Raw genomic sequence first — 21458 nt, forward strand, 5'->3', positions numbered from 1 at the left:
AGGGCCGTTAAGAATCAAAAGCATTAGGTATAATAGTAAAACTTTACGAAGAATTCTTAATAAAAATTAACAAGCATAAATCAATACATAATCAAGAGATTGGGCTACATCTTAGCCCTAGAGAATAAATTTAGTTCATAATAAACATGAAAGAAACAATCATCTTTATTAAAACAATCATCATGAGTTTATAAGAAATGAACAAGAAAAACTTCTCTATATTGTGAATCAAAGCTCCAGAACTTCTGTTACTTATCTTCTCTACAGGTTTTCCTCCTCTTATTCTCCCCCAAAGAATCTTCAAAATAATGCTAAAAGACTTTTATTTATATCCCATAAGGGTTAGGGTTTTATTTTCCCTAATTCTATTTGGTTTAGGACTCTTAACCCTATTTTCCTAAACAAAAACGGATGACAATTTGTTAACTGCCGTGACTGTGCCTCGGCACTGTGCTGCGGCATGGTAGCTACTGGAAAAAGTGTGCCACGGCACTGTGCTGCATCACAGTATCTACTAGACAAAGTGTGCCGCGGCACTATGCTGCAGCACAGTGATACTTTTCTTCTTCCTGCATCATTCCACTGTTCTTCAGAGATGGTATTTTTGAGCTCGATAACGATAAAATCTGGAGAAGTGGTAAACATATGAAATGTAGACCTTTGAATTATCTTTCCAATGATCAAAGAATCATTCTAATCTGATTCTACAGATTGAAATATTCTCAAAATGCCGAGGTATGCTCAAGCTAGAGCGTAATCTAGAATCTTCTCTTTATTTCAAACTTCCATAACTTCTTCAATTCAACTCCGATTCTTGATCCGTTTGTTTCTACTCATCACTCATTTTGTTGCCGACATGATTCTTCATTTGAGCATAACATTTAAGCACTAGTAGCCTGAAAAACACTTGAAAACACCTGTGATCCCATAAAAGACAATTATGAAAATATTAAGCAACTTTACCAAATTAAGCCTAATTTCCCACAATTAATCCTCATAAACCACTAAATAAATGTGTATTTTCAAGCTCTTATCACTAATAGCACTAGATTTAGAGTCCACAACCACCAATCAGCCACCCATTACAAACCCACAAGACCAAACTGGCCCAGATCACTCAACTGGCCCAGCCAACCAAATTGGCCCAAACAACCAGACCAGCCAAGCCCACAAAACTAGCCCATACCAATAACCCAAATCCAATTACCAAACCGGCCTAATCCCTTTCTGGTTGATAGGTCAAAACCCTAACCCGACGGGTCAAAGCCCCTACTCGGTTTTCCAAATCCTTTTAGCCACTGCTAATCGATCAGAACTAAGGGATGCTATTTTCTTGTTGGTTTCTGACGGATCTGAGCTTGTGCTCGTCAAACAACCCTTGACTAACTCTCAGAATTATGCCACTTAGGCCAGAGACTTCCGGCGAGCTTTGAAAACAAAAAATAAGATAGGGTTCATCAATGGAACCCTTCCCCAACCTACTGACTGCAACTCCACCAACACTAGACATAGTCCAACACCCTTGTTCGTGCCTGGCTTAGCAACTCCCTAACCCAGGTGATTTTTGTTGGCTTGCCTCAAACTGAGAATGCCCAAGAGATTTGGGCAAACATTCACGAGATGTATGGTTAGTTAGACCTTGCTAAGATTTTTACTTTACGTAGAAATCTTCTTGAAATCAAACAACAAAACTTGCCCATAACAAGATATTTCAATCACCTTTTGGCGATTTAGAACCGAACTTGATGCTGTTGAAGAACCATTTGAAAGGCTACCCATGATTCTTCAATAGATCAAACACGTTAAAAACTAGAATAGACTAATCCATTTTTCGATTAGTTTGAGTGATAGCTTTCTACCGTTTTGAACTCAAATGTTAGCCACCTCTCCGGCGCCATCTCTCCAGTGCACCTACCAATTGGAGGTGCAAGGTAAAAGCCAGAGATTAGCTTCATCTGACTCTCAAAGTGTAATGGAGGCTACTGCCTTCACCGTTGACCAACAATGCTGGTAATTTGACAGGTTAGAGATCAAGCATGGTGATGGAAAATGGGGGGTTATGGCAAAATGAACGAGAAGATAATCTTTTTTATGGGGCATTGGATGGTCCAAATCAAACCCATAGATCCAATGGCTCAAAATCAAATGCGTCATTTGGGCTTAATATCACACACGACCCAAACTCAAATGGGTCCTTAGGGCTGAATACCACACATGGCCCAAATTTTTTAATTGGCTCAAATTCAACAAATGGGCCAACTTCTTCCAACACTGTTAATTCTTCTAATGGGCCCTCCAAATCCAATAGAAATTGCTACTACGATTACTGCAACGAAGGAACCACATAAGGGATACATGTTGGAAATTACATGGCCACCCTCAAAGTAATCAGTCTGGATCTGCCATTGCTAATCAAGTAAGTCAAAATGTCACTTTCGAGAATAATGTTCTGGCCCCTATGTTTAGCTAATTACAATATCAATAGATTTTGCGGATGCTCAACCAATCTCCACAGGTCGACATAACATCCTACATAGGTACATCATTTGTTTCAATATTATTAAAGAAAATATTTGGATAATTGATTCAGGGGCCAATAACCCCATTATCTGTGATACCAAACACTTCTCCCATACATCCACTATATCTTCCACATCACTCCGTATGCCTAATGGTACAAATGCACCAGCCATTCGATTAGGAATTATCCACCTTAACAAACATTTAACTCTTCTCAATGTCTTGTTTGTTCCCGCCTTCCGTTTTAATCTTATATCTGTCTCTAAACTATGTCATGATAATGTATGTGTTTTAAATTTTTTTCCTAACAAATGTGGGTTTCAAGACTGTTTGACTGGGAAACTAATGGGCTCGGGTAAAGTTCATCATGGTCTATATTATTGGATAGGTGATTTTGATGCTAAAAATTATGTCTTGTATTACTGATAATAAAAATTCCCTTTGTAATATAAACATTAATAAAACTCCTTTTATTTTGCATCAACGTTTGGGTCATAGTGCCTCTATTTCCCAACCCAAATGCCCTGTTTGCCCTATTGCAAAGTAGTCTCACACTACATCTCCCAAACACACACCCTCCACCACATGAAATTTTTCTTTAGTTCATATGCACATATGGGGTTCATATCACACAACCAATCACTCTAGATTCTTTCTAACCATTGTTGATGGCTTTTCTCGGGGAACCTGGATTTACCTTATGCAATTTAAAACACAAACACTCACTCACATTAGAAATTTTTTGTCCACGGTCAAAACCCAGCTCGAACTTTCAATTCAACGCATTTGAACCGATAATGCTTGGGATTTTTTTAACACTCACTGTTCCACCCTATTTTCTTCTCTTGGTATTATCCATGAAAGCTCCTATGTTTATACCCCTCAATAGAATGACATAGTTGAACGGAAACATAGACATCTCTTAGAGGTCGCTAGTGCCTTAAAACACCAAGTCAACAACTCCATCACCTTTTGGGGCGAATGTGTGGTCACGGCTACCTACCTAATCAATCAGATGCTGAGTCGAGTCCTCTATGGTAAGACACCCTATGAGCTTCTCTTTTGAAAGCCACCTACAACTGATCATCTTCAAGTATTTGGGTGTTTATGTTATTTTACTAATCTGGGGGGCATGACAAATTTTCTCCTTAGGCCATTCAGTGTATATGTATGGGCTACCTAATGCATCAGAAAGGCTATAGATTATATGATCCCGCTTCAGTAAAATTCTTGGTTTCTAGAGATGTGATTTTTCATAAAGACTGATTTCCTTTTATAGACAGTTTCAACTCTAGCAGTAATCTTCAACAGTCTTCATCTTTTTTGGAAGATCCTTTAGTAGAATCTTAATTCGGGTCCTATTATACCTTGCATCCCCTTCATGATTGGGAACTCACCATGATAGACACAACATCAACTCCCATGTCTCCTAATTCTTCTTAAGAGACACAACCTCCCAGTCCATCTCCACCCTTGGACACACTTCCTGTAGTCCCCATTCCCGCTCAAAGAAGATCCACCCGGGCCACTCATCCTCCTATTTGGACAGCCAATTATGTTTGTCCTACCCTTTAGACTACCACAGGTACTCCTTACCCCACTTCTAACTATGTCAGTTATGACAGACTTTACACTGCCCATAGGATTTGTGTTAGTCAGATTTCTGCCCAACAAGAGCTTTCATGCTATTTTGATGTTGTTTCCCTTGCACATTGGCATCAAGCCATGGTTGATGAACCCAATGCTCTTTCTTAGAACCATACTTGGTATCTTGTCCCCCGTCCTCCCCATAGAAGACCTATTGACTGTAAATGGGTTTACAAGATCAAGTATCATGCTGACAGTTCAATAGACAGTACAAAACCTATCTTATTGCCAAAGGCTTCACTCAACAGGAAGGGTTTGACTACCAAGACACTTTTTCCCAAATGGCTAAGCATGTTACTGTTCATACTTTCTTATCCGTTGTTACCCTACACAATTGGACTCTTCATCAAATGAATGTTCATAATGCCTTCCTGCATAGGGATCTTAATGAAGAAATCTACATAGATCTACCTCCAGGACTACGCAGGTACAGGGAGAATCCGGTATGTCGTCTACATAAGTCCTTGTATGGTTTGAAACAAGCATTCTGACAATGGAATGCAAAATTCACCAAGGTCATAATGAAGATGGGTTTTACTCAATCCAAGCATGACTACTCTTTCTTCACATGGTGAAAAGGTACTTCCTTCATTGCCCTCATTATCTATGTTGATAACATTTTAATTACTGGGAATAATGAGGATAACATCAATACCCTTAAAGAGCATCTCAATAGACATTTTCATATAAAAGATCTAGGGGAGGTATATCTTTGAGCCAAAGAAAATATGTTTTAGAACTTGTTTCTAACTTTGGTTTGTCAGCATGCAAGCCTAGTGTGATTCTTGTGGAACAAAATACCAAACTCACGTCTCAACAATACAACCGAGAGTAGATGTGCAAAACCGAGTAACGGAATCGGTTTTGTCATTTTAATCGAGTACCCGAATATTCGGGTACTCCTAAAAGGGTATTCGAAAACCAAACTAGTTTTTAGGGTATCCAGATTTTCGGGTACCTGAATACGCAGATCAGTTTTCAGTTACCCAATTTAAGGCCCAAATTTTAAATGTTTAATTAAAATTTTAAAAGGCATAATCGTAATCCTTCTCCAATCTTCTATTTCTTCTTCGTCTTATTCTCCTCCATTTGATCATTTCTCTTTCATCATCAAATTTTTCCAGCGACCCTTTTCTTTTTCTTTTTCTTCTTCTCCCTTTGGTTTTCTCATTCTTTTTCGTCTTCTCAATTTCTTTTTCTCCCTTTCTTCTCTTTCACTACTTTTCTCTTTCTTTTTCATCGTCTCCTCTTCCAAACCTTAATAATATTTAGGACCAAGAAACATAATCTTGGCTCCGTTTGTTTTGTTATTCCTATCCATATTCCCAATCCTATTCTCAAAATACTTGTTTGTTTTATTATTTGAGAAATAGTATTCTATTTTTTTAATTACTTTTAAACCCCTTAAGTTCATTAATTTAATTAAACCCCCCCTAGAAAAAAAGTTCAAAAATTAACAAAAACACCTCCACCCACCCATAGTTGTCAGATTTTTGCAACCACCAAATCTGTCACAATGGGGTAGAAACGATCAGAAATGGCTGGTAATTCACCGATCTGGCCTTTTTCGGTTAGATCCACACTGGATTTGGCCAAAAAAGGCCAGATTTGGCCGTCAGCGATGACCATATCTTTGGCTATTGCTAACGGCCAAATCTAGCCTTTTGCGGCCGTCGAAGGCCAGATCTCGCTTTAGATCTGGCCTTTTCTGGCTAGATCCACCACTGATCTGGCTGAAAAATGGCGTTACGATGTAGACCGATCGGGTGGTGGCCGGAATCTGGCATTGTGGGTGGGTGGGGGTGTTTTTGTCATTTTACAAAAAATTTATATATTAGACTGTTTAATTAAATTAGCAAACCTAAGGAGTTTTTTTTTTTGTGAATTTTTAAATTTTACCTCGTAATACTCACCCTATTCAACTACCCAATATTATTCCCAAAATCCTATCCAAAATAACAAAACAAATGGACCCCTTAATATCCAGTAAGTAAACCCACATGCATGACACAACATCACTAATTGAACTCGTCTCTTTTTAACTCAACTCAACTCAACATAACACAGAGTCACACTTTACAATACACCAAAACCTTTACAAAGGTAGCGACAAGCCTATTAGAAACAACAATATGGATCTGCTACCCACACAAAAGAGCAAAGATAGAACCTACAGGAAGAATTGAAGAAGATGTGAACTGGAGTGGAGAGCTAGAGAGAAATTTGCGTTTTAGGGTGAAATTGATTTAGGGCTTTTGTTATGAGTCAAACAAAAAAGGAAAAAACTATTTTAATTTTTAATTTTTTTAATAAAACCGGGTTTCGGGTACCCATTTGTATTTTTAATAAGACCCGATACCCGAACGAAAATTCCAGTATCTGATGAATTACTACCTTAAACCGACCCAAATTTTTGGGTACCCAAAAAATTTGGTTCGGTTCGGTTAGCATGTTTGATTTGGGTAACAGGTAATTTTGGATAGCCCTAACCAATATATAGGTTCTTCAGAAGATGATCCTCCACTAAGCGACCCATCCCACTATCAGAGGCTTGTGGGAAGACTCATTTACCTCACCATGACAAGACCTGACATAAGTTACGCCATTCACATATTTAGTCAATTCATGCGTGGGCCGAAACAGTCTCATATGGACGCAACACTCAAGGTACTAAAATACTTAAAGGGATGTCTCGGCCTAGGAATCCCTTTACCACGAGATGGGAACTTTGACATCACAGCATATTGCGATTCAGATTGAGGCACTTGTCCTATGACTAGAAAGTCTCTCACAGGGTTTTATGTTAAAATCGGAGGATCCTATCATGGAAAACAAAACAAAAAAGTCAACAATATCACTATCCTCAATAGAAGTTGAATACAGGGTCATGGCAAAAACAACCTATGAGATTGTCTGGATCCTCGGGTTATTGAAAGATTTAGGAGTACAAACAGGAAAACCAGTCACTTTGTACTGTGACAATAAAGCCGCCAATGATATCATAGCAGATCCAGTTTTCCACGAAAGAACTAAACATATAACGGTTGGCTATCATTTTGTACGAGAGAAGATTTAGGAAGGGATTATCAAAACCAGGCACATACGAAATCTCAGAACAACTAGCAGACATTTTCACAAAGCCTTTATGCAGTAGTCAACATTCATATTTATTACACAAGTTTTGGGTTTTTGACATATATAAACTACCAGCTTGAGGGGGAGTGATGAAATATGGAAAGCTGAAGATATTTATGTTGGAATCAAGTGATTACTGATATGGTACTTATTTGGTTAAATGTTGTAATATTCTGTAATTAAAACTTTATTGTATTTCCATTATTGTATTATTGTATTTCCTTTACTGTACTCACAGCCAGTGTATAAATTGGTTGTTGTACATGTTACAAATATACAAATAATACAATTATAGAATTCTATTCTCTCTATATTCTTGACATTCTTCAGCTCTTCTCTGCTACTTTTGCCAAGTTCTCTTTCTATTGGCAATCTTCGGCAGTGTTCTGCATCTCTTGCCTTCCTTCCAGTCCAAATTCTATTAGCTTGCTAGTGTTATAAACTTTCAGAAGATCATACGGTGGAAAACATACTTTCGAGATTAATAATATAGGAATAAAATCACACTACACAAAGAGACACGAATATTTAAGTGGTTCTGCATAACATGCATACATCCACAGATAAGAGAAATTTATTATAATTTCATGAACACGATATATAAGAGTACACAACACCATAAATCCGGTACATAATTAACAAAATAGAAATAATCCTAGTTTCTAAACATGCTCAACCCAGTACCTATAGCGGAAATAATTCCAATTTCTAAGACACTTTACCCATGATGTTTAATAACCCTTACATCAATTACCTTGTGTTATCACATTTTCTCATAACTTTGAATTAGTTCTCACCCCTATATTTATAAGTAGTATATGTGACATTCTACTTCTAATAAGATTTATATTTCAATTCTTGATAGTACTTTCATAATTTTATTCATATTTACAATTATATTATTTATTAAATAGTTTTTTTTCAACACATACAATTTTACATAAGAACAAATAGGAATGTGAGCCACTATATCCAAAAATAAACATCGAAGAGAACTAGCAAGTCAAATTTGCTCGCACCACAAGAAAATGAATATTTTCCGATGAGGCCATCTCCGATGCAGCAATAACTCGTCAGAGTATTGTCCATTTCACAGCGTCGCAACAGCGCTTTTCCGATATGTTTGTGCCAGCAAACATGACTATTCACAATGTCAAATTGTTCCTTGATGTGCTGATTTATATCTGATTTTTTGCCAACAAGCTTGGATTTCAATTTAGAATCAGGAAAGTAAAGCATAATTCATGACTATGATTATTATGAAAGATCCTCACGCACGTGAAGTAAATTATTTATTTTATTAAACGTAGTTTTGCAAAGGTCAAATTGTTTATCATCGTCATGCTTAGTTCTACCGGAATGAAAATGGCTTAATAACAGCTCCAAGTATGACAATTCCTTTCTTCAAACGCTTACCGAATTCGTACATAGAGAATTCAATGTCCCCGGAATCCATATACGTAGTTGTAAAGGTACCAACTAGGATCTCTATCCATTGGTTTTTCGGCCTTTTATTCAAATATTCTTTGCGAACTTCAGATGTTTCATTTGGGAGGAAGAGTTTGAGGTTCACTGGATCTTCCCATCCATTTTGAGCTTCGTCCTTCATCATTAGGGTAAATGAAACTTGGTAAAGAGTGGCTGGAGTGAGGTTCATTGTGTTGAATTTCCCTTTTACTTCAAAACTCTGTGAATCCTGTAGTTCAGCCACATCAATTCGAGGAGAAGAGTCGAGTATTATAGAATGAAGAAACAAATTTCCTTTAGGGTATGAGAGTTCCCGTGCAAACAACATGAAGCAATTCTTATGGGACAACATATCAACCCAAAATTTCTGCAAGAATAATACAATAACCATGAAAATGTAATACAGTTCACCGCAGGAAAAACGATTTTTTTCGTCCAGCTTTCTTCTGACACAAAGATGGCGTCAGAATAAAGCACCTTTACCGACACAATACAACGACGAGAAATCTGATTTATTTTTTCAGTAAAAATTATAGTCGAGATACTCTTTTTAACCATGGAGATGATATAGATTACTACAGGAGAAACATGTTTTTTTTACCAGCATTCTCCCGACGCAAAGATGAGTTTTTTGCGGAAAACTGGGGCCGGGATAATCTTTTCTGCCGGTGAAACGTTAACGATTATAAAGCTTTTAAAATCTAGACAAGTCATATAGATTTGGGTTAAATTTTAAAAAAATTCGGAGATATTCTGATCTGAGAATTTTAAATGACGATATATATTTATAAGATATGACTTACCTTTTTCATTTGGTTTAAGAAAACTCCAGAGTTGAGCTGATCATATAGCTTGTCTTTGGAGGAGGACTTGTCAACCTGTGAGTCTGCTTCTCCGAGAATGGATTCATAGTTGTGTGGGAGCTTCACTTTTGTTTGAGAAACCTCATGCGCCATCTTCTAATCACTATTTCCCTCTCGCTAATGTTGAAGATATTCATTAATTTCTACATCTTTATAGAAAAATATTTATTCGGTGATAAGGCATAAATTAGCTTATTGATTCCTTGATATGAACATGTCAGCTGGGTATTTGGGCATCTTGAATCACCTTTTCAAAAGGATAAAATTAATCAGATTCTCAGCCATGGCCACCACTTAGGAACATATATGCTATATATCATGCTGATTACGTCTTGTTTATGTTGCGTAAAGAATTAAATTTCCAATGCTATATTGCTTTGTGTCTGCATCTGCCAGGTTCTATAATTGATTGACATAATCTAGGAGCAGCCAAACAAAGAAGACTAAATGAGTTCTTCAAAAATAAGGAAGTTAACACCTTAATTATAATTGCATCGATCACAGGATACAATCCAAAACAATGATTCAGAAAGTTAATTGAAAAATACTTAGAAAAGAAAAAAGCCCTGCAACAGCTAAAAGCTGAGTGCCTAGCATGGCTTATTTTCTTGGAAATATCCCTTGCAAAAATGTTTCATCTTAATTTTTGTTTTGTTAATTTGTTGCTAACTCATATCTGAGGCTAATAATTAAGTGAAGGTGTGTTTATTTATACAGCCGAGTACTATAAAGTTAGAATTTATACAAAGTTAATTATACAAAATGATATGATATTGCTTATTGATTAATATATTATTCATCTTAAATTAATAATTTGACTTTCTACCCTTTTTTTTTTATATCTGATGGTGTTTGGACTAGCTTACACGCTCCTCAACTAATCCCTTAAACCTTAGAATTATCAGTTATGTAAAAGTTCACTCTCTTGTTTATTTTATATCATATTAATTTCATATATAAAGCTTTGTGTAGAAATTTTGTATGTATAATATTATATATTATCATAAGAGGATTGAACACATTTGACTTATTTAGAATTTTGAATTATACCTAAGTAAACTCATAAGTATTCTCAAATCTCACTATATCTAATGTACATATAGTTTCAATTAATATCCAATATTTGATCAAGTTCAACTCACATCAAATTTTATACATTTTATTTAGTTACACACAAAGGGCAAACTTTCTATTTCTTTCCATATGCTTTTCAAAATAACCAATATATTTGTTGACATTTCTAAAATTTGCTTGTCAAAATCAACTACAACCAATTGTAGTGTGACTCAATTTTTCTAAACTCATTATTCCTTTGGAAAAATACCATTTAAGCTTGGCTGTGTTATAAATTAACCTCAAAGAGATGAACTAGCAAAGCAAATGTGTTACTGTCGCAGTTTGATTCAAAGCATAAATTGTGACTTTATTGCTGCTTATTTTTATCACATATGTAACCCTCACATTATTATACGTATTTTCAGTCCTATTGTGAGAAGCTGATGCATGCAGCGTCCATTATTTATTATTTATCTAGAAATATAGTTCTGCAAATCAACCTCAAATAGCTTTATCATCCTCAAGCTTAATTAGTTGTTGCGGAATGGCAATGGCTGGATGAAGGCTGCAAAAATGGCGAGTCCTTTCTTCTTCCGCTTACCAAATTCATACATAGAAAACTCGATCTCCCCCGCATCGATAAACGTGGTAAACGTACCAACTAAAATCTCCATCCATTTATTTTCCGGCTTTCCCTTCAACTTCTCTTTGCGTTCTTCCTCTCTTCCATCCGGATGGACGAGTCTCAGGTTCACAGGATCTTCCCATCCATGAGCATTCTTTTCCATCCTTATTATAAATGAAACTTTGTAAAAAGTTTGAGGGGTGAGATTGCATGTGTTGAATCTCCCTTTCACCTCAAAACTTTCTGATTCTTGCAGAATAGCCTCCTCTATCCCGAATCTGTGTGATTCTTGTAGCTTAAAGTCCTCAAGCCCGGGACAGCCGGTTAAAATGGGCTGCAGAATCCAGTTTCCTTTAGGGTATGAGAGATTTTTTGCAAACAGCACAAAGAAGACCTTCTGGGTCAACTTGTCAACCCAAAACTTCTGCAAATAATAGTACAATTAATACTAACCATGAAGATGAAATAGCTAAGTGCATAATCATTTTCTTCTGCCATTGGTAATTTTTATTTTTTTCTTGTTAGAACAACACTTGATGATACAAATGCTTAAATCCGAGAAGTATAAATAATAAATATATCTCTGGTGCAGACATCTCAAAGACTAGCTAGCTAGTTGCTGCCTTCATAAATACAAGCAAAAACCGAAGCTAACTACCGATCACTAACCTAACAATACAAACTTCAAGACATTTATATAGATCTAAAAGTTTCTATATATTAGTCAATCTCTGGTGTAGGCTGATTGCTGCCTTCACAAACACAGGTAAAAATCAAAGCTAATTCTTAGTCGCTAACTTTAGGTAAAAAATTTCAAGACATCCGCATCTAAAAATTTTCATGTATCGGTCAATCTTTGATGCAAGTGTTTGGAAGTTTTTAACCTGTAGAGTAAAGGTCAGCAACTGGTCGGGAGCTTCACAAGTACAAAATTCAAAAAGAAAACAATTAATTGTTTAACTTTTGAAAGATGAGAGTCACCTTTTTCTTTTGGTTTAAGAAAATTCCAGAGTAGAGTTGTTCATACAGCCTGTCTGAAGAGGACTTGTCAATCTGTGAGTCTGCATCTTCAAGAATGGCTTCATAGTTTTTTGGAAGCAGCAATTTTGTTTGAGAAACCTGAGCTTCCTGAGCAGTTGCCATCTCTTCACCACTCTCTTCCTCCTATTAATGATGATGCTCAATTTCCATGTTTATAGTATGAAAGGGTGGCCAAATTAATTACTAGTTTATTATTGTTTTAGATCATAAAATAGATTTATTCTTTGATGAGACATAAATTAATTTATTCTTTGTATATGACAGAGTATTTGCATCTTGAATCTACCTTTGTAAAAGGGATAAATTATTCAGATTCTAAATCCCCACTAGAAAGCATATATTCAAAAGAACTAAATAACAAAAATTTAGTAAATTCTCATTCCAAAAACCTATAGAATAATTTTGGAACAATAATGCCACAGTTGATTTAGCGACATATAATGAAATAAATAAAATAATTTATCAAATCAACTGTTACCAAACCTAACTTTATGGTAAACCTAATCACGTACACCTAATAATCCTAGAGTTATGGGCTTACCTTAGGGGGTTTATAGTTATTAGCCCTTTAGTTTATTGATGACTTTATGAAGACGGCGGTGAAGGGTACAGACGTCGACGAAGCTGGCAAATACCACCGCCTAAGTCACGACTTGACGGCGGCGACAACGACTACGACGCTTCTAAGAACGACCTCTTCATCGACTCAATCAAACACTGGTAACCAGAATGACATCTAATTTTAGCTCAAAATACAGATTTCGCGATGAAAGAGTTGCTCTTCAAAGAGAAGGTAAATTGAATAACTTCTGTTTTCTGTTGTGAACAGTATATCAAAATTTTGGAAATAGTTTTTTCTGTTTTCGTATTCATGTTTTCTCCCGTGATTCGTTCAATTCCTTTCCTAAGTTTGTTGATAATGAATGCGCTTTTTCTTTCTGCCAGATTTAAAATGCGCGAATCCCTTTGATGAGAGAGGAGCTCCCATTTTATAGTGGGATGCCTTAAGGTAATCATCATTGAATCTGCAAGTTGGTGGAATGATCCATGCAAATCCTTTGTTTAGAGTAATTCACGTGATTTGCTACAGAGGTTAGACATGCGGGGTCATCACAACTCCTCGTTGGTCTGACGTGCACCCATTACTCTGATGGAAGCAAGCTGTGGGTGCCACCATGATCACACGAAGCAGCTGCATCAGAAGGGTAATAGGCTCTTCCCGAGGCCTGACCTTGTGCACTTAATTGGACGCCACGTCAGCCCTAAGTTCTCAGGCATAACAGAAGTTCCCTAGTTTTTAAGGTTTGAGAATCGAACCTTGGAAACTATTAGTCATGCCGCAATTGGATGATTCCTGGAGATTTTGGAAATTCTGGAAATCCCGACCTGCCTGAAAGTAGGTCGAGATGGAACTTTTTCGAGAACGCCCTAGCATGTTCATTGTTTGTAGGGGTTGAATGACCTGGCTTCATCAGACGTCACTTGTTGTCCTTTTTCCATGGGTGCATTTAATGAAGCAGTCCCTATGCTGACAGACATGCCCTGTGCGTAATAAGTGTCAGCCAGTTGCATTAAATGCGTTATACGCTGACACAGTACACCTTATCAGGATATTAAATGCACAGTACGTTGGAACGACACCCCTTATCAGAGCATTAAATACGGATTTGAAACACAATTAATGCTTTGAGGAAGAGAGAATGGCCGTCATTTGGGTTTTTCAACAGAAGAGATGAAGGTCTGACTTTATCCAGTCATGACGTTCACTCTTCCCCGCTGATGCACGACACGTGGCTGTGATCAAAGATGAGAAACCTTTGTTGCCCAAACGATGTTTCGATTCTGAGAAACCCAAGCGCTGATTCATACGCTATAAAAACCTCGAGTTGTTCTCAGGCAATGTCACTAGAACCTTTTTTCTTAGAGAGTAAAAGATTTGCGTAGACTTGGAATTTCTACCTTTCAAACCGGCGTTTTTAAGCATTCAGAGCAGAAGTTATTCTCACATTTGGCACGGTAAGAGCTTCTCCCTGTTTCTGTTTCGTTATTTTCCACGGTTAAGTGGCATCTGTCTTCCGGTAGCCTATCGGAGATGAGATGCTTAGGTCTGGTTCGAGCCATGAATGGCGGCTCGAATCATGCCGTTAGGGTTTCCTTTGGGATTTTGGGAGTTTGTTTTCTCCCACATCATCGTACAAAATAGCGTACGATGGCTAAATGACCCTTCTGCTTGTCGCTTTTGCAGACCGGCAAAATGGACCCCTCAACAATCGGACCCGAACAGGGAATCAATTCACCCCCACAAGGTGCTCCAACCATCCCTATCGAGGTCTTCTTGGTGCTCACCGGGGAAGAGCTCAAGAGGGTAATAAAGCAATACGCTATCGAGGTGGATGTTTTCCTTGACGTGGCGCACTCATCGCAGTACCCGCTAAACAGTCTGGCCGCGGTCTCCGAGGATATCATCAAGGGTGGGGGACTGATCCCCTTCCACCCGTTTATCAAGTCGCTTTTGGACCACTTTGGGGTTGCACCGATGCAATTGACCCCGAATGCGTACGTCATTGATGTTGCAATATATATCGTGTGCCAAGAGAACGGACTGGGCGAGCTAACCGCGATGGAGGTCAGCTGCTCTTATTATTTGAAAGAGAGTAAGGACAAGGATTCTTACTACTTGTCCAGGCGAACTACTATCGTCGATGGGATACACAGCTATCCGAGTAACACGGGTGCCTACGAAACGAAGTTTTTCTTCTTTCGTTATGATGGCCATTGCTGCTTCCAGGATCCGAACAGGCCCTCTTTTTCTCTCTCTTTTTTTTTTTTTTTTTGAAATGTGCTTTTCTAATGACCTGGTTTCTTTCTGACAGTTAACAAGACGACTGACCTAGGGTTGCTCTTCGATAGAAGTAGGATCGTGCATTTCGGCTCCCTACCGAATGATCAGCGTGACGCGAAGAAACTCGTGATGTCCATTAGCTTGCGTAAATATTGTTTCTTCAATGCAATCGTGTCGCTAGAGGCCCCATTGAGTAAGTCTTGCTAACTAACCCCTTTGTGGTCGTGAATTGAGACATTTTGCTAACGATGTGTTTTGCATGCAGCGACCATGCCTCCGAAGGAGTCAAAGCATCTTCAATGAAGGCATGTCACTTTTCCTCGGACAAAGAAAGCCAAAGCAGCCGAAGCTGCTTTTTCAGTTCATCTAGCTGAAGGCGCGACGTCGGGCCCAACGGCGCGACCTTCCGAGACTCTTTAGGTGCAACCGTCAAAGGACATGCCAACATGAAAAATGAAGGCTTCCGAGCAGTCTCCTGCTCTACCGAGGCTGAAGACAATGGCTAAGCTAAAGAATAGGAGACAAATTCAGGTCTAAGAATTAGAGACCGAATCTGAAGGTGACCAATTAAAGAGGTCACGACCGGACGCAAGTAAGTCGGGCAAGGCGCCTATGGACGACACGATGGCTACTGCGGCCGCATAACCAGAATGACATCTAATTTTAGCTCAAAATACAGATTTCGCGATGAAAGAGTTGCTCTTCAAAGAGAAGGTAAATTGAATAACTTCTGTTTTCTGTTGTGAACAGTATATCAAAATTTTGGAAATAGTTTTTTCTGTTTTCGTATTCATGTTTTCTCCCGTGATTCGTTCAATTCCTTTCCTAAGTTTGTTGATAATGAATGCGCTTTTTCTTTCTGCCAGATTTAAAATGCGCGAATCCCTTTGATGAGAGAGGAGCTCCCATTTTATAGTGGGATGCCTTAAGGTAATCATCATTGAATCTGCAAGTTGGTGGAATGATCCATGCAAATCCTTTGTTTAGAGTAATTCACGTGATTTGCTACAGAGGTTAGACATGCGGGGTCATCACAACTCCTCGTTGGTCTGACGTGCACCCATTACTCTGATGGAAGCAAGCTGTGGGTGCCACCATGATCACACGAAGCAGCTGCATCAGAAGGGTAATAGGCTCTTCCCGAGGCCTGACCTTGTGCACTTAATTGGACGCCACGTCAGCCCTAAGTTCTCAGGCATAACAGAAGTTCCCTAGTTTTTAAGGTTTGAGAATCGAACCTTGGAAACTATTAGTCATGCCGCAATTGGATGATTCCTGGAGATTTTGGAAATTCTGGAAATCCCGACCTGCCTGAAAGTAGGTCGAGATGGAACTTTTTCGAGAACGCCCTAGCATGTTCATTGTTTGTAGGGGTTGAATGACCTGGCTTCATCAGACGTCACTTGTTGTCCTTTTTCCATGGGTGCATTTAATGAAGCAGTCCCTATGCTGACAGACATGCCCTGTGCGTAATAAGTGTCAGCCAGTTGCATTAAATGCGTTATACGCTGACACAGTACACCTTATCAGGATATTAAATGCACAGTACGTTGGAACGACACCCCTTATCAGAGCATTAAATACGGATTTGAAACACAATTAATGCTTTGAGGAAGAGAGAATGGCCGTCATTTGGGTTTTTCAACAGAAGAGATGAAGGTCTGACTTTATCCAGTCATGACGTTCACTCTTCCCCGCTGATGCACGACACGTGGCTGTGATCAAAGATGAGAAACCTTTGTTGCCCAAACGATGTTTCGATTCTGAGAAACCCAAGCGCTGATTCATACGCTATAAAAACCTCGAGTTGTTCTCAGGCAATGTCACTAGAACCTTTTTTCTTAGAGAGTAAAAGATTTGCGTAGACTTGGAATTTCTACCTTTCAAACCGGCGTTTTTAAGCATTCAGAGCAGAAGTTATTCTCACATTTGGCACGGTAAGAGCTTCTCCCTGTTTCTGTTTCGTTATTTTCCACGGTTAAGTGGCATCTGTCTTCCGGTAGCCTATCGGAGATGAGATGCTTAGGTCTGGTTCGAGCCATGAATGGCGGCTCGAATCATGCCGTTAGGGTTTCCTTTGGGATTTTGGGAGTTTGTTTTCTCCCACATCATCGTACAAAATAGCGTACGATGGCTAAATGACCCTTCTGCTTGTCGCTTTTGCAGACCGGCAAAATGGACCCCTCAACAATCGGACCCGAACAGGGAATCAATTCACCCCCACAAGGTGCTCCAACCATCCCTATCGAGGTCTTCTTGGTGCTCACCGGGGAAGAGCTCAAGAGGGTAATAAAGCAATACGCTATCGAGGTGGATGTTTTCCTTGACGTGGCGCACTCATCGCAGTACCCGCTAAACAGTCTGGCCGCGGTCTCCGAGGATATCATCAAGGGTGGGGGACTGATCCCCTTCCACCCGTTTATCAAGTCGCTTTTGGACCACTTTGGGGTTGCACCGATGCAATTGACCCCGAATGCGTACGTCATTGATGTTGCAATATATATCGTGTGCCAAGAGAACGGACTGGGCGAGCTAACCGCGATGGAGGTCAGCTGCTCTTATTATTTGAAAGAGAGTAAGGACAAGGATTCTTACTACTTGTCCAGGCGAACTACTATCGTCGATGGGATACACAGCTATCCGAGTAACACGGGTGCCTACGAAACGAAGTTTTTCTTCTTTCGTTATGATGGCCATTGCTGCTTCCAGGATCCGAACAGGCCCTCTTTTTCTCTCTCTTTTTTTTTTTTTTTTTGAAATGTGCTTTTCTAATGACCTGGTTTCTTTCTGACAGTTAACAAGACGACTGACCTAGGGTTGCTCTTCGATAGAAGTAGGATCGTGCATTTCGGCTCCCTACCGAATGATCAGCGTGACGCGAAGAAACTCGTGATGTCCATTAGCTTGCGTAAATATTGTTTCTTCAATGCAATCGTGTCGCTAGAGGCCCCATTGAGTAAGTCTTGCTAACTAACCCCTTTGTGGTCGTGAATTGAGACATTTTGCTAACGATGTGTTTTGCATGCAGCGACCATGCCTCCGAAGGAGTCAAAGCAACTGCAATGAAGGCATGTCACTTTTCCTCGGACAAAGAAAGCCAAAGCAGCCGAAGCTGCTTTTTCAGTTCATCTAGCTGAAGGCGCGACGTCGGGCCCAACGGCGCGACCTTCCGAGACTCTTTAGGTGCAACCGTCAAAGGACATGCCAACATGAAAAATGAAGGCTTCCGAGCAGTCTCCTGCTCTACCGAGGCTGAAGACAATGGCTAAGCTAAAGAATAGGAGACAAATTCAGGTCTAAGAATTAGAGACCGAATCTGAAGGTGACCAATTAAAGAGGTCACGACCGGACGCAAGTAAGTCGGGCAAGGCGCCTATGGACGACACGATGGCTACTGCGGCCGCAAAGAAGGGTACCCCAGTGTTAGACTAGCTGGGGAACCTGCCGGAGTACCTACAGCCGGTGGTATACGCCCTGCTGGAATGCAGACTATTGGAATCTTTCGAGCAGTTCGCAAGTTCCAGCGACGTGGACCTAATGTCCACATCGGTCCAACACTTGAGTAAGGTGAGCGAACTGTCTTCGGCGAGGACTTCCCTTAGCTTCATTTGATTTGCTAACTTTTTCTTTCTTTGTTCGCAGACTCTTCTTTCCATGCGAATGTCCACGGAAAAGGTCCAACTGGGAGCCGCGAAGGGAGGCGTTGCTCTGAAGGAAGAGAACGTAATGCTCAAGTGAAACCTGGAAGCTGCCAAAACAGAGAGAAACCTGTCTTTTGAGTCGGCGAACAGGTATATGAACGAAAGAAACGCGACTCTTCGCATGGTGGATTTCTAGAAAGCGCAGCTTGAGAAGTAGGGAGAGGAAGTAAAAGGGCTACAAAGGACTATAGCTAGACTCTCCAAGGAGGCCGGGGAGAAGGATCAGGAGCTCAAAGCGACCTCTCTACAAGTCTCACGAACAGAGCAAGAGAGGACGCCTCTGAAAAGGAAAGGCAAGCTCTTGAAGTTGAACTTAAAGAAAGTCAAGAAAGAGTTGCCTCCTTAACGCAAAAGATGCAGGATCAGGCGACGGAGGTCGAGGAGAAGGCTGCCGAATGGGCAATTTATTCTATTTATGCCCTTCGACCGAAGAATCCGCTACTTGACATGTCTGACCTCCCGACAGACTGGCAAGAAACACTTATGTCCATGGCGCAGGAGGATGATGAAGCGACGGCCTCCCGACCAGAGAGTTCGGGACATGCCTCGGACAAACCTTCAGCCGACTAGCCCTAGGACAAGGAGGTCGGCCCCTATGGGGCGAATTAGGTCTTGTAATCATGTCTTTTTGCCTGCTGTACTCCACAGTAATGAAATACATTTTTGCCTTTACAATTTTCTGTTCTCTTTATTATACATGAGTGTTTCCTGATTGCTTACATTTACTTAAACAAGTGTGATGATATAATACATTCACACGAACAAGATTACATGCGAACAAAATGACTCTTTACAAGAAAATTTTTACAAAAATTGCAAGTTAATTAATAAGGAAAACTGAGTTCGGAATTATTGATAGTATGGTCGAAGGTGTTCAGCATTCCAAGCTCGGGGTACCTTGGAACCGTTTAGTCTTTTGAGATGAAAAGTCCTCGGTCTTATCACTTTGTCGATGCGGTATGGACCTTCCCAGTTCGGTTCTAACACTCCCGCACTTGGTTCCCTGGTACCAAGAAGGACTTGCTTTAGCACAAGGTCGCCGACCTGAAAGTCTCTTCGCCGGACCTTTGAATCGAAGAACCTCTTCGCGCGTTGCTATTAGGCTACTATCCTTAGCGATGCCTTGCCGCGATGTTCTTCAATAAGGTCTAGGCTTGCTCTCATAAGTGCTTCGTTGTCGGCCTCACTATACAAGTCCCTCCAAAGTGAACCAGTTCCCACCTCTACAGTGATCATCGCTTCACATCCGTATGCTAGCGAAAAGGGTGTTTCTGAGGTGGAGGTCCTTGGAGTTGTTCTGTACACCCATAGGACTTCGGGGAGGTCGTTAGCCCAATTCCATTTGGCTGCGCCAAGTTTGGCCTTTAGAGTGTGTTTGATGGTTTTGTAGATAGCTTCAACCTGGCCATTTGCTTGTGGCCTTGCTACCGAGGCAAACTTTTTATGGATGACCAGCTCATCACAAAACTGTTTGAATTCCTCGTTGTCGAATTGTTTCCCATTATCTAAGATAAGGGTATGAGGAATTCTGTAACGGCACACAATATTCTTGAAAATGAAGTCCTTGAGTTTTCTGGTCGTGATCGTGGCTAGCGGTTCAGGTTCGACCCATTTGGTGAAGTAATCTACCGTGACCATGGCATATTTGACTCCCCCTTTACCGACTGGCATGGGACTGATAAGATCGATCCCTCACATAGAGAAAGGCCAGGGGCTAGTCATGGTTACCAGCTCGTGGGAGGGAGCTCACGGTATATTCACAAACCGCTGGCACTTATTACACCTTTTGACAAAGTTGTAGGCGTCATCTTGGATTCGGGGCCAATAATACCCCTGACGAACAACCTTGTTCGCAAGAGATCGCGCGACGGTGTGATTACCGCAGATCCCTTCATGTATCTCCCGCATGATATAATCTGCTTCTTCTCTAGTCACACATCGGAGGAGAGGGGCACTAAATCCTTGCCTGTATAGTTAGTCTCTGATGAGAGTGTAGCGAGCATATCTCGTTCGTAGAATTCTTGCCTCGACCTTATCATCAGGCAAGATCCCATCCTTGAGATAGCGAATAATGGGGGTCATCCATGAGTCCGAACCTGTTACATTCATGGCCTGTTCGTTTGGGCTGATACTTGGGATTTCGATGAATTGAACAGGAATGTTCTTCGGTGCATCCGAGTCTAACGATGAGGCTATCCTTGCCAAGGCGTCCGCCACAAAATTGTTTTCTTTGGGGATCTGAGTGACTATGAAGTGCTTGAATGGCTCGAGTGCGGCCTTAGCTTTCTTCAGATAGTTGATCATGTTATCTTCCTTGGCTTGATACTCTCCCAAGATCTAGTTAACGACCAGTATGGAGTCACTATGGATGCTGATAGCAGTTGCGCCCATTTCCCTAGCCAACCTGAGTCCAGCAAGTAGAGCTTCGTACTCGGCCTCATTATTAGTAGCTTTGAAACTGAACCGGAGAATGCCATGAATGCGGGCCCCTTCGGGACTCAACAAGAGAAGGCCTGCCCCAGCCCTCTTTCTGTTCGATGATCCATCGATGTAGAGGGTCT

At 40.1% G+C, this 21458-nt stretch overlaps 2 protein-coding genes across 4 annotated transcripts; both read right to left on the reverse strand.

The window, feature by feature from the left end:
• Positions 1-7615: 7615 nt before the first annotated feature.
• LOC116119126 (protein PHLOEM PROTEIN 2-LIKE A1-like) lies at positions 7616-9747 on the reverse strand. 2 transcript variants are annotated; one of them, XM_031405073.1, is made up of 5 exons: positions 9573-9747; positions 9371-9470; positions 8719-9136; positions 8322-8486; positions 7616-7720 (listed from the first exon to the last, which is right to left on the reverse strand). In XM_031405073.1, the coding sequence occupies exons 2-5, from the start codon at positions 9374-9376 to the stop codon at positions 7665-7667; spliced, it is 645 nt and encodes a 214-aa protein (XP_031260933.1). In that variant the 5' UTR covers positions 9377-9470; positions 9573-9747; the 3' UTR covers positions 7616-7664. The 2 variants fall into 2 exon arrangements, with proteins under 2 accessions (XP_031260933.1, XP_031260932.1); XM_031405072.1 differs by lacking the exon at positions 9371-9470 and having other exon boundaries at positions 7624-7720.
• Positions 9748-10921: 1174 nt separating this feature from the next.
• LOC116119127 (protein PHLOEM PROTEIN 2-LIKE A1-like) lies at positions 10922-12516 on the reverse strand. Of its 2 annotated transcripts, none has more exons than XM_031405075.1 (2): positions 12295-12516; positions 10922-11647 (listed from the first exon to the last, which is right to left on the reverse strand). In XM_031405075.1, the coding sequence occupies exons 1-2, from the start codon at positions 12454-12456 to the stop codon at positions 11219-11221; spliced, it is 591 nt and encodes a 196-aa protein (XP_031260935.1). In that variant the 5' UTR covers positions 12457-12516; the 3' UTR covers positions 10922-11218. The 2 variants fall into 2 exon arrangements, with proteins under 2 accessions (XP_031260935.1, XP_031260934.1); XM_031405074.1 differs by having other exon boundaries at positions 10981-11737.
• Between the last annotated feature and the right edge of the window lie 8942 nt (positions 12517-21458).

This window comes from Pistacia vera, unplaced genomic scaffold (genome assembly GCF_008641045.1).
Source record: "Pistacia vera cultivar Batoury unplaced genomic scaffold, PisVer_v2 Contig873, whole genome shotgun sequence".
Classification (NCBI taxonomy): Eukaryota; Viridiplantae; Streptophyta; class Magnoliopsida; order Sapindales; family Anacardiaceae; genus Pistacia; species Pistacia vera.